The sequence below is a fragment of the Salvelinus namaycush genome, chromosome 22, assembly GCF_016432855.1.
Source record: "Salvelinus namaycush isolate Seneca chromosome 22, SaNama_1.0, whole genome shotgun sequence".
In the NCBI taxonomy this organism is placed as follows: Eukaryota; Metazoa; Chordata; class Actinopteri; order Salmoniformes; family Salmonidae; genus Salvelinus; species Salvelinus namaycush.
Genome location: NC_052328.1, coordinates 942486 through 956877, shown reverse-complemented (window position 1 = coordinate 956877; position 14392 = coordinate 942486). Strand labels below are relative to the sequence as shown.

Below are 14392 nucleotides of genomic sequence, written 5' to 3'. Positions count from 1 at the left end.
ATAACACTATGATGGACATATCTAACACAGGACTAGATAGCAGATAACACTATGATGGAACATATCTAACACAGGACTAGATACCAGATAACACTATGATGGACATATCTAACACAGGACTAGATACCAGATAACACTATGATGGACATATCTAACACAGGACTAGATACCAGATAACACTATGATGGAACATATCTAACACAGGACTAGATACCAGATAACACTATGATGGAACATATCTAACACAGGACTAGATACCAGATAACACTATGTTGGACATTTCTAATACAGGACTAGATACCAGATAACACTATGATGGACATATCTAACACAGGACTAGATACCAGATAACACTATGATGGATATATCTAACACAGGACTAGATACCAGATAACACTATGATGGACATATCTAACACAGGACTAGATACCAGATAACACTATGATGGATATATCTAACACAGGACTAGATAGATACCAGATAACACTATGATGGACATATCTAACACAGGACTAGATACCAGATAACACTATGATGGACATATCTAACACAGGACTAGTATACCAGATACACTATGATGAATATCTAACACAGGACTAGTAGATACCAGATAACACTATGATGGGACATATCTAACACAGGACTAGATGATACCAGATAACACTATGATGACATATCTAACACAGGACTAGAAGATACCAGATAACACTATGATGGGACATATCTAACACAGGCCTAGATACGCATATAACACTATGATTGGACATATCTAACACAGGACTAGATACCAGATAACACTATGATGGACTATTCTAACACCAGGACTAGATAACAGATAACACTATGATGGACATATCTACACAGGACTAGATAGATACCAGATAACACTATGATGGACATACTAACACAGGACTAGATACCAGATAACACTATGATGGACATATCTAACACAGGACTAGATAATACCAATAACACTATGATGGACATATCTAACACAGGACTAGATACCAGATAACACTATGATGGACATATCTAACACAGGACTAGATACCAGATAACACTATGATGGACATATCTAACACAGGACTAGATACCAAAAAACACTATGATGGACATATCTAACACAGGACTAGATACCAGATAACACTATGATGGACATATCTAACACAGGACTAGATAGATACCAGATAACACTATGATGGACATATCTAACACAGGACTAGATACCAGATAACACTATGATGGGACATAAACACAGGACTAGATACCAGATAACACTATGATGGACATATCTAACACAGGACTAGATACCAGATAACACTATGATGGACATATCTAACACAGGACTAGATACCAGATAACACTATGATGGACATATCTAACACAGGACTAGATACCAGATAACACTATGATGGACATATCTAACCCACAGGACTAGATACCAGATAACACTATGATGGACATATCTAAACACGGACTAGATACCAGATAACACTATGATGGACATATCTAACACAGACTAGATAGATACCAGATAACACTATGATGGACATATCTAACACAGGACTAGATAGATCCCATGATACACTATGATGACATATCTAACACAGGACTAGATACCAGATAACACTATGATGGACATATCTAACACAGGACTAGATAATACCAGATAACACTATGATGGACATATCTAACACAGGACTAATAGATACCAATAACACTATGATGGACAATCTAACACAGGACTATATACCATAACACTATGATGGACATATCTACACAGGACTAGAATATACCAGATAACACTATGATGGACATATCTAACACAGGACTAGATACAGATAACACTATGATGGACAATCTAACACAGGACTAGATAGATACCAGATAACACTATATGATGGACATATCTAACACAGGACTAGATAGCAGATAACACTATGATGGAACTTCTAACACAGGACTATATAGATACCAGATAACACTATGATGGACATATCTAATACAGGACTAGATACAGATAACACTATGATGGACATATCTAACACAGGACTAGATACCAGAAACACTATGATGGACATACTAACACAGGACTAGATAGATACCATAGATACACTATGATGGACATATCTAACACAGGACTAATAGATACACAGATACACTCTATGATGGACATATCTAACACAGGACTAGATACCAGATAACACTATGATGGACATATCTAACACAGGACTAGATACCAGATAACACTATGATGGACATATCTAACACAGGACTAGATACCAGATAACACTATGATGGACATATCTAACACAGGACTAGATACCAGATAACACTATGATGACATATCTAACACAGGACTAGATAGATACCGAGATAACACTATGATGGACATATCTAACACAGGACTAGATGATACCAATAACACTATGATGGACATATCTAACACAGGAGACTAGATACCAGTAACACTATGATGGACATATCTACACAGGACTAGATACCAATAACACTATGATGACATATCTAACAGCAGACTAGATACCAGATAACCTATGATGGCATAATCTAACACAGGACTAGATACCAGATAACACTATGATGGACATATCTAATAACACAGACTAGATAGATACAGATAAACACTGATGGAAATATCTAACACAGGACTAGATAGCAGATAACACTATGATGGAACATACTAACACAGGACTAGATACCAGATAACACTATGATGACATATCTAACAGGACTAGATATACAGATAACACTATGTGGAATATCTAAACAGGACTAGATCCCAGATAACACTATGATGGACATATCTAACAAGGACTATATACAGATAACACTATGATGGACATATCAACACAGGACTAGATACCAGATAACACTCATGATGGACATACTAACACAGGACTAGATACCAGATAAACACTATGATGGACATATCTAACACAGGACTAGATACCAGATAACACTATGATGAACATATCTAACAGGACTAGATACCAAATAACACTATGATGGACATATCTAACACAGGAGATACCAGATAACACTATGTTGGACATTTCTAATACAGGACTAGATACCAGATAACACTATGATGGACATATCTAACACAGGACTAGATACCAGATAACACTATGATGGATATATCTAACACAGGACTAGATACCAGATAACACTATGATGGACATATCTAACACAGGACTAGATACCAGATAACACTATGATGGATATATCTAACACAGGACTAGATAGATACCAGATAACACTATGATGGACATATCTAACACAGGACTAGATACCAGATAACACTATGATGGACATATCTAACACAGGACTAGATACCAGATAACACTATGATGGACATATCTAACACAGGACTAGATAGATACCAGATAACACTATGATGGACATATCTACACCAGGACTAGATAGATACCAGATAACACTATGATGGGACATACTAACACAGGACTAGATAGATACCAGATAAACACTATGATGGACATATCTAACACAGGACTAGATAGATACCAGATAACACTATGATGGACATATCTAACACAGACTAGATACCAGATAACACTATGTTGGACATCCTAACACAGGACTAGATATCCAGATAACACTATGATGGACATATCTAACCAGGACTAGATAGCAGATAACACTAATGATGGACATCTACACAGACTAATAGATACCAGATAACCTATGATGGACATATCTAACACAGGACTAGATACCAGATAACACTATGATGGACATATCTAACACAGGACTAGATAGATACCAGATAACACTATGATGGACATATCTAACACAGGACTAGATAGATACCAGATAACACTATGATGGACATATCTAACACAGGACTAGATACCAGATAACACTATGATGGACATATCTACACCAGGACTAGATACCAAAAACCTATGATGGACAATCTAACACAGGACTAGATACAACAAAACACACTATGATGGACATATCTAACACAGGACTATATACCGAATAACACTATGATGGACATATCTAACAAGGACTAGATGATACCAGATAACACTATGATGGACATATCTAACACAGGACTAGATACCAGATAACACTATGATGGACATATCTAACACAGGACTAGATACCAGATAACACTATGATGGACATATCTAACACAGGACTAGATACCAGATAAACACTATGATGGACATATCTAACACAGGACTAGATAACCAGATAACACTATGATGGACATATCTAACACAGGACTAGTATACCAGATAACACTATGATGGACATATCTAACACAGACTAGATATACCAGATAACACTATGATGGACATATCTAACACAGGACTGATACCAGATACACATGATGACATATCTAACAGACTAGATACCAGATAACACTATGATGGACATATCTAACACAGGACTAGATACGATACACTATGATGGCATACTAACCAGGACTAGATAGATACCAGATAAACTATGATGGACATATCTAACACAGGACTAGATAGAACCAGATAACACTATGTTGGACATATCTAACACAGGACTAGATACCAGATAACACTATGATGGACATATCAACACAGGACTAGATGATACCAGATAACACTATGATGGACATATCTAACACAGGACTAGATAGATACCAGATAACACTATGATGGACATATCTAACACAGGACTAGATACCAGATAACACTATGATGGACATATCTAACACAGGACTAGATACAACAGATAACCTATGATGACATATCTAACACAGGACTAGATACCAGATAAACACTATGATGGACATATCTAACACAGGACTAGATGATACCAGATAACACTATGATGACATATCTAACACAGACTAGATCCAGATAACACTATGAGGACATATCTAACACAGGACTAGATAGATACCAGATAACACTATGATGGACATATCTAAACAGACTAGATACCAGATAACACTATGATGGACATATCTAAACACGGACTAGATACCAGATAACACTATGATGGACATATCTAACAGGACTAGATAAACCAATAACACTATGATGACATATCTAACACAGGACTAATAGATACCAGATAACACTATGTGGACATATCTAACACAGGACTAGATACCAGATATAACACTATGATGGACATATCTAACACAGGACTAGATACCAGATAACACTATAGGGACTAATCTAAACAGGACTAGATACCAATAACACTATGATGGACATATCTAACACAGGACTAGATACCAGATAACACTATGATGGACAATCTAACACAGGACTAATAACCAATAACACTATGATGGACATATCTAACACAGGACTAGATCCAATAACACATGATGGACATATCTAACACAGGACTAGATACCAGATAACACTATGATGGACTATCTAACACAGGACTAGATAGATACCAGATAACACTATGATGGACATATCTAACACAGGACTAGATGATACCAGATAACACTATGATGGACATATCTAACACAGGACTAGATACCAGATAACACTATGATGGACATATCTAACACAGGACTAGATAGATACCAGATAACACTATGATGGACATATCTAACACAGGACTAGATAGATACCAGATAACACTATGATGGACATATCTAACACAGGACTAGATACCAGATAACACTATGATGGACATATCTAACACAGGACTAGATAGATACCAGATAACACTATGATGGACATATCTAACACAGGACTAGATACCAAAACACTATGATGGACATATCTAACACAGGACTAGATAGATACCAGATAACACTATGATGGACATATCTAACACAGGACTAGATAGCAGATAACACTATGATGGAACATATCTAACACAGGACTAGATAGATACCAGATAACACTATGATGACATATCTAACAGGACTAGATACCAGATAAACCTATGATGGACATATTAACACAGGACTAGATACCAGATAACACTATGATGGACATATCTAACACGGACTAGATAATACCAGATAACACTATGATGGACATATCTAACACAGGACTAGATAGATACCAGATAACACTATGATGGACATATCTAACACAGGACTAGATACCAGATAACACTATGATGGACATATCTAACACAGGACTAGATACCAGATAACACTATGATGGACATATCTAACACAGGATAGATACCAATAACACTATGATGGACATATCTAACACAGGACTAGATACCAGATAACACTATGATGGACATATCTAACACAGACTAGATAATACCAGATAACACTATGAGGGACATATCTAACAAGGACTAGATAGATACCAGATAACACTATGATGGACATATCTAACACAGGACTAGATAGATACCAGATAACACTATGATGGACATATCTAACACAGGACTAGATAGATACCAGATAACACTATGATGGACATATCTAACACAGGACTAGATAGATACCAGATAACACTATGATGGACATATCTAACACAGGACTAGATACCAGATAACACTATGATGGACATATCTAACACAGGACTAGATAGATACCAGATAACACTATGATGGACATATCTAACACAGGACTAGATACCAGATAACACTATGATGGACATATCTAACACAGGACTAGATAGATACCAGATAACCCTATGATGGACATATCTAACACAGGACTAGATAGCAGATAACACTATGATGGAACTAATCTAACACAGGACTAGATAGTATACCAGATAACACTATGATGGACATATCTATACAGGACTAGATACCAGATAACACAATATGGACATATCTAACACAGGACTAATAGATACCAGATAACACTATGATGGACATATCTAACACAGGACTAGATACCAGATAACACATGATGGACATATCTAACACAGGACTAGATACCAGATAACACTATGATGGACATATCTAAACAGCGACTAGATACCAGATAACACTATGATGGACATATCTAACACAGGACTAGATAGATACCAGATAACACTATGATGGACATATCTAACACAGGACTAGATAGATACCAGATAACACTATGATGGACATATCTAACACAGGACTAGATACCAGATAACACTATGATGGACATATCTAACACAGGACTAGATAGATACCAGATAACACTATGATGGACATATCTAACACAGGACTAGATATACCAGATACACTATGATGGACATATCTAACACAGGACTAGATACCAGATAACACTATGATGGACATATCTAACACAGGACTAGATACCAGATAACACTATGATGGACATATCTAACACAGGACTAGATACCAGATAACACTATGATGGACATATCTAACACAGGACTAGATAGATACCAGATAACACTATGATGGACATATCTAACACAGGACTAGATAGCAGATAACACTATGATGGAACATATCTAACACAGGACTAGATAGATACCAGATAACACTATGATGGACATATCTAATACAGGACTAGATACCAGATAACACTATGATGGACATATCTAACACAGGACTAGATACCAGATAACACTATGATGGGACATATCTAACACAGGACTAGATACCAGATAACACTATGATGGACATATCTAACACAGGACTAGATACCAGATAACACTATGATGGGACATATCTAACACAGGACTAGATAGATACCAGATAACACTATGATGGACATATCTAACACAGGACTAGATACCAGATAACACTATGATGGGACATATCTAACACAGGACTAGATAGATACCAGATAACACTATGATGGGACATATCTAACACAGGACTAGATAGATACCAGATAACACTATGATGGACATATCTAACACAGGACTAGATAGATACCAGATAACACTATGATGAACATATCTAACACAGGACTAGATAGATACCAGATAACACTATGATGGAACATATCTAACACAGGACTAGATAGATACCAGATAACACCTATGATGGACATATCTACACAGGACTAGATACCAGATAACACTATGATGGACATATCTAACACAGGACTAGATACCAAAAAACACTATGATGGGACATATCTAACACAGGACTAGATAGATACCAGATAACACTATGATGGACATATCTAACACAGGACTAGATAGATATACCAGATAACACTATGATGGACATATCTAACACAGGACTAGATAGATACCAGATAACACTATGATGGACATATCTAACCAGGACTAGATAGATACCAGATAACACTATGATGGACATATCTAACACAGGACTAGATACCAGATAACACTATGATGAACATATCTAACACAGGACTAGATACCAGATAACACTATGATGGACATATCTAACACAGGACTAGATACCAGATAACACTATGATGAACATATCTAACAGGACTAGATACCAGATAACACTTGATGGACATATCTAACACAGGACTAGATACCAGATAACACTATGATGGACATATCTAACACAGGACTAGATAGATACCAGATAACACTATGATGGACATATCTAACACAGGACTAGATACCAGATAACACTATGATGGACATATCTAACACAGGACTAGATACCAAAAAACACTATGATGGACATATCTAACACAGGACTAGATAGATACCAGATAACACTATGATGGACATATCTAACACAGGACTAGATACCAGATAACACTATGATGGGACATATCTAACACAGGACTAGATACCAGATAACACTATGATGGACATATCTAACACAGGACTAGATACCAGATAACACTATGATGGACATATCTAACACATGACTAGATAGATACCAGATAACACTATGATGGGACATATCTAACACAGGACTAGATACCAGATAACACTATGATGGACATATCTAACACAGGACTAGATACCAAAAAACACTATGATGGACATATCTAACACAGGACTAGATAGATACCAGATAACACTATGATGGACATATCTAACACAGGACTAGATAGCAGCCGGACAGAAGTCATGACAGATACCAACAGTCCATACATCCATATGTATCCATATATGTAAATATCCGTCTTCCTAGTAATCATGAATATTATCGTCTCCCTAGGAGACCTCCACACTCCTCTATGTCCTCTGACCAGGTCACAGTGGGCCCCTCCCTCCCTCATTATCCCAGAGGTCATAGCTCAGTAAGCGGAATTGGGAAGACGTTGGGTGAGATCAATACATATTATCCCTGACCAAAGCGGCGCTGACAGTTTGAATTGCAGCATATGTTTACCCCCAAACCAGGCAATTTATCTTAATATCAGCGGTGTAATACGAAGCAGGTGAAAGGTTAGAAAATCTCTCCACCTCATAATACCCAGTTCTGAAAGAGGAAAGTGCTATTGATTGGTTGGGCCTAGGGGCCGAGGGCTGAGGGCTGAGGCAGGAGAAAGGCCGAGGGCTGAGGGCTGAGGCAGGAGAAAGGCCGAGGTCTGAGGCAGGAGAGGGGCCGAGGGCTGAGGCAGGAGAGGGGCCGAGGGCTGAGGTATGATAGGGGCCGAGGGCTGAGGTAGGAGAGGGGCCGAGGGCTGAGGTAGGAGAGGGGCTGAGGGCTGAGGCAGGAGAGGGGCCGAGGGCTGAGGTAGGAGAGGGGCCGAGGGCTGAGGTAGGTAGGAGAGGGGCCGAGGGCTGAGGCAGGAGAGGCGCCGAGAAATGAGGCAGGAGAGAGGCCGAGGGCTGAGGCAGGAGAGGTGCCGAGGGCTGAGGCAGGAGAGGAGGGGCTGAGGGCTGAGGCAGGAGAGGGTAGGTAGCAGCCAGACAGGTTGGGTGATATAGCTGGGCCAACAGGGATGAGCCAACTCTGAATTGCCCTCTGTTTCCCTCGCCCTCCTCTCTCTCTCTGTCTCTGTCTCTGTCTCTGTCTCTGTCTCTCTCTCTCTGTCTCTGTCTCTGTCTCTGTCTCTGTCTCTGTCTCTGTCTCTGTCTCTGTCTCTGTCTCTGTCTCTCTCTCTCTCTCTCTCCTCTCCTCTCTTCTCTCTCTCTCTCTCTCTCTCTCTCTCTCTCTCTCTCTCTCTCTCTCTCTCTCTCTCTCTGTCTCGCTCTCTCTCTCTCTGCTGTACGATAGCCATCCTATCAAAAATCAAGACTGTGTTTTAGTGCTAATGAAGGATTCTGTGACCTCCCTCTACACATTAGCATAAAATCAATAGCTGATGAACATTTACCTCTCTCTGACCAAGTCCCATCAGCCCAGATTTATCAGCCTCTCTCTGACCAAGGCCCATCAGCCCAGATTTATCAGCCTGTGTCTCCCCAGGCCTGCTGCCTTGGCCAGACATCTCTACTCTCCCGTTTAGTCCCGTGTCCCCACATGGCTTTCTGACACATCTGTGTCGGCCCGGTCACGGCCCAGACATAACAAATTGTCCCGGAAGAAGACAGCCTCTGATGATTAATGGGCTGATTATGAAGTTGAACACATATAGCATTTCCGTGGGGTTTATGTCTTCTGGATATGTGGTGGAGGACGGGAAGTCGGTTTGGTGGAGGTAATGAGAGAGAGAGAGAGAGAGAGAGAGAGAGAGAGAGAGAGAGAGAGAGAGAGAGAGAGAGAGAGAGAGAGAGAGAGAGAGACAGAGAGGGAGTTATAGTGGTGATGATATCGCCAGCCAAAGCCATGTCATGTAAAATCAATAAGTTAAGGATCAATGCTTTTAACAACGTAAGGTCTTACTTCAACATTCCTGCATGCCGTGCCATGCCATGCGGGGGCCGTTGTCTTCCTCAGTTGCCTTGATTGTGAAGGACCAATCAAATAGCATCGGCAGCTGTCAAGCTCTTGTGGCACCCAGCGAGTACCTCACCCCGTCCGTCTGTCGCTCTGTCTGACGCGTGTTACAACGCTGAGCCGTGGCGTCTAGGCACGCGGCGACTTCATTGATTACCTCGTCTCGCTGTCCTCGGCTCCCCCGTTCTGTAAATATACCACTTCATCATCAACTCAACCAATTATTTTAGTGGAAGGAAGTTGGCATCTTGTCTCTCTGTGTCACTATCTCCCCTGGCTGTCAGCAGCCTTGTCTCTCTGTCTGCCTGGCTAACATTAGCCTTCATATTCACTTCCATTCTACACGTTCATCAGACTAGACCCACTGAGCCTGAAGGTGTTAATAACTAAATTACATGCTGGGGTGACTGTGTGTGTGTGTGTGTGTGTGTGTGTGTGTGTGTGTGTGTGTGTGTGTGTGTGTGTGTGTGTGTGTGTGTGTGTGTGTGTGTGTGTGTGTGTGTGTGTGTGTGTGTGTGTGTGTGTGTGGTGTGTGTGTGTGTGTGTGTGTGTGTGTGTGTGTGTGTGTGTGTGTGTGTGTGTGTGAAATGAGTGATGGGGTCTAAATTGCAGGCTGGGTAATGAATAGACGGCAGTTGTTTTTTTAGTGTGAAAGAAACGAGCCCATTGATTTGTGTTAGTGAGCAGCTACAGAGTCATAACTAGTACAGTCACTCTACTGGTACAGTCACTCTACTAGTACAGTCACTCTACTAGTACAGTCACTCTACTGGTACAGTCACTCTACTAGCACAGCCACTCTACTAGCACAGCCACTAGTAGTACAGTCACTCTACTAGTACAGTCACTCTACTGGTGCAGTCACTCTACTGGTACAGTCACTCTACTGGTACAGTCACTCTACTAGCACAGCCACTCTACTAGCACAGCCACTAGTAGTACAGTCACTCTACTAGTACAGTCACTCTACTGGTACAGTCACTCTACTAGTACAGTCACTCTACTGGTACAGTCACTCTACTAGTACAGTCACTCTACTGGTACAGTCACTCTACTAGTACAGTCACTCTACTGGTACAGTCACTCTACTAGTACAGTCACTCTACTGGTACAGTCACTCTACTAGTACAGTCACTCTACTGATCATGACATCTACATCCAACAGGGCTATCCCTATCACTACCCTAATACGGCGTTGGTCCTATGGCCCCGTGCACACTCCTTCAAGGCCTGCGACACACCAAACAACACGCACACACAGCCGCACACCCCTCATGTTTTCTTCTGCGCCGAGGACGTACGCTGTGTATTTGTAAGTCATGTTTTATGATGAGTAATTAGGTCATACACGTTGCTCTCTGTAGTTATTCTAGTCGAGTTGTGATGGTGGCTGCAATGGTAAACTATGATTTATACCTGAAATATGCACATTTTTCTAACAAAACATATGCTATACAATAAATATGTTATCAGACTGTCATCTATGAATTTGTTTCTTGGTTAGTGGCTATTTATATCTTTATTTGGTCGAATTTGTGATAGCTACTGATGGAGTAAAAAACTGGTGGAGTAAAAAAATGGTGTCTTTTGCTAACGTGGTTAGCTAATAGATTTACATATTGTGTCTTCCCTGTAAAACATTTTAAAAATCAGAAATGATGGCTTGATTACCAAGATGTGTATCTTTCATCGGTGTCTTGGACTTGTGATTTAATGATATTTAGATGCTACTATTTACTTGTGACGCTATGCTAGCCTATGCTAGTCAGCTTTTTTACTGGTGGGGGTGCTCCCGGACCCGGGTTTCTGAGGAAGTAGAGGTTAATAGACCTCCGTGACTCTGTTCCAAAGCTTGTTAAACACAATGTGTGCAGTGGAACCCAAGTCGTAGTCGGGATTATGATTCATGCTCTAACACACGGCGCCACGGCCCCTTTGATTTATCACACGTCACCGTTCATACTCCCAAATTACAGTTTCAGAGGGAGAGGTTGGGTTAATAAGGGGTTTGGTGGGTGGAGAGGTGTGAACAAAAAAAAACATTCATTACTATTTGTGGCCTGCAATTTCACGAGGCCAGTTTGCTCAGTGCAGTGCTGCTGTAGAGTGATGCTGCCGTTCATCAGTTTGTAGTCCGCCATTCACAGATTATTACAGCTTTGTAGAGTGATAGAGGCCCACATCAGTTTGTAGTCAGCCATTCACAGATTATTACAGCTTTGTAGAGTGATAGAGGCCCACATCAGTTTGTAGTCAGCCATTCACAGATTATTAATGCTTTGTAGAGTGATAGAGGCCCACATCAGTTTGTAGTCAGCCATTCACAGATTATTAATGCTTTGTAGAGTGATAGAGGCCCACATCAGTTTGTAGTCAGCCATTCACAGATTATTAATGCTTTGTAGAGTGATAGAGGCCCACATCAGTTTGTAGTCAGCCATTCACAGATTATTAATGCTTTGTAGAGTGATAGAGGCCCACATCAGTTTGTAGTCAGCCATTCACAGATTATTAATGCTTTGTAGAGTGATAGAGGCCCCACATCAGTTTTAGTCAGCCCATTCACAGATTATTACAGCTTTGTAGAGTGATAGAGGCCCACATCATTTTTGTAGTCAGCCATTCACAGATTATTAATGCTTTGTAGAGTAATAGAGCCCCACATCAGTTTGTAGTCAGCCATTCACAGATTATTAATGCTTTGTAGAGTGATAGAGGCCCACATCAGTTTGTAGTCAGCCATTCACAGATTATAAAAGCTTTGTAGAGTGATAGAGGCCCACATCAGTTTGTAGTCAGCCATTCACAGATTATTAATGCTTTGTAGAGTGATAGAGTCCCACATCAGTTTGTAGTCAGCCATTCACAGATTATAAAAGCTTTGTAGAGTGATAAAGCTCCACATCAGTTTGTAGTCAGCCATTCACAGATTATTAATGCTTTGTAGAGTGATAGAGCCCCACATCAGTTTGTAGTCAGCCATTCACAGATTATTAATGCTTTGTAAGACGAAGTACTCCTGCCTCGTTTGCACTCAGGCAATATGCTGGAAGGAAAATAAGGACCCGGGGATAAATCGTAGACTTTGCAATAACCATTCATATGTCATCATTTCCAGTTGGCTGTAAATCTGTACGGAGTGTGTAGAAAGTGGTCCATGACGCAGACATCCATGTGGTGACAGGAGTGATTGCTAGGTGTTACCTCTACCACTGTGCTCCAGTACAACTTCATTCATAATGTGTTCACTAACACGTAACAATTGATTTGATCATTTTATTTGTCCCTGTGTCGTTCTGAGTGACTGAGGTGAATAATATTCATTTGCAATTCATTTGAAATTGGCTTCGTTTCCTGGAATCAAAATGTATATATACTGTATCTCTAAACAATACGTGTTTTAATTCAACATCTTGATAAATGTGTACATTCATTCATTCATTGAAATTCATATGTTGACACTGCTATTTGAACAAATCATTCCTTACTCAATCTAACATGTGTTATTTCACACATTATATACTCAGGCTTTGTCTTTTGGTCCTCTTCTCTGTAGCTTTGAACGAGCCGACCATCGACTACGGCTTCCAGAGGCTACAGAAGGTTATTCCCAGACATCCAGGAGATCCAGAGAGGT

The 14392-nt window shown here is 40.0% G+C and overlaps 1 protein-coding gene across 1 annotated transcript in view; it reads left to right on the top strand.

Moving 5' to 3' along the window:
* Positions 1-14392, top strand: part of LOC120066970 (transcription factor COE3-like) — a 147398-nt gene that overhangs the window by 106237 nt on the left and 26769 nt on the right. The window contains exon 5 of the mRNA XM_039018308.1: positions 14312-14392. This exon is cut by the window's right edge and continues 8 nt beyond it. Within this exon, the coding sequence (XP_038874236.1) occupies positions 14312-14392 (81 nt within the window). The remainder of the gene's footprint in view (positions 1-14311) is intronic.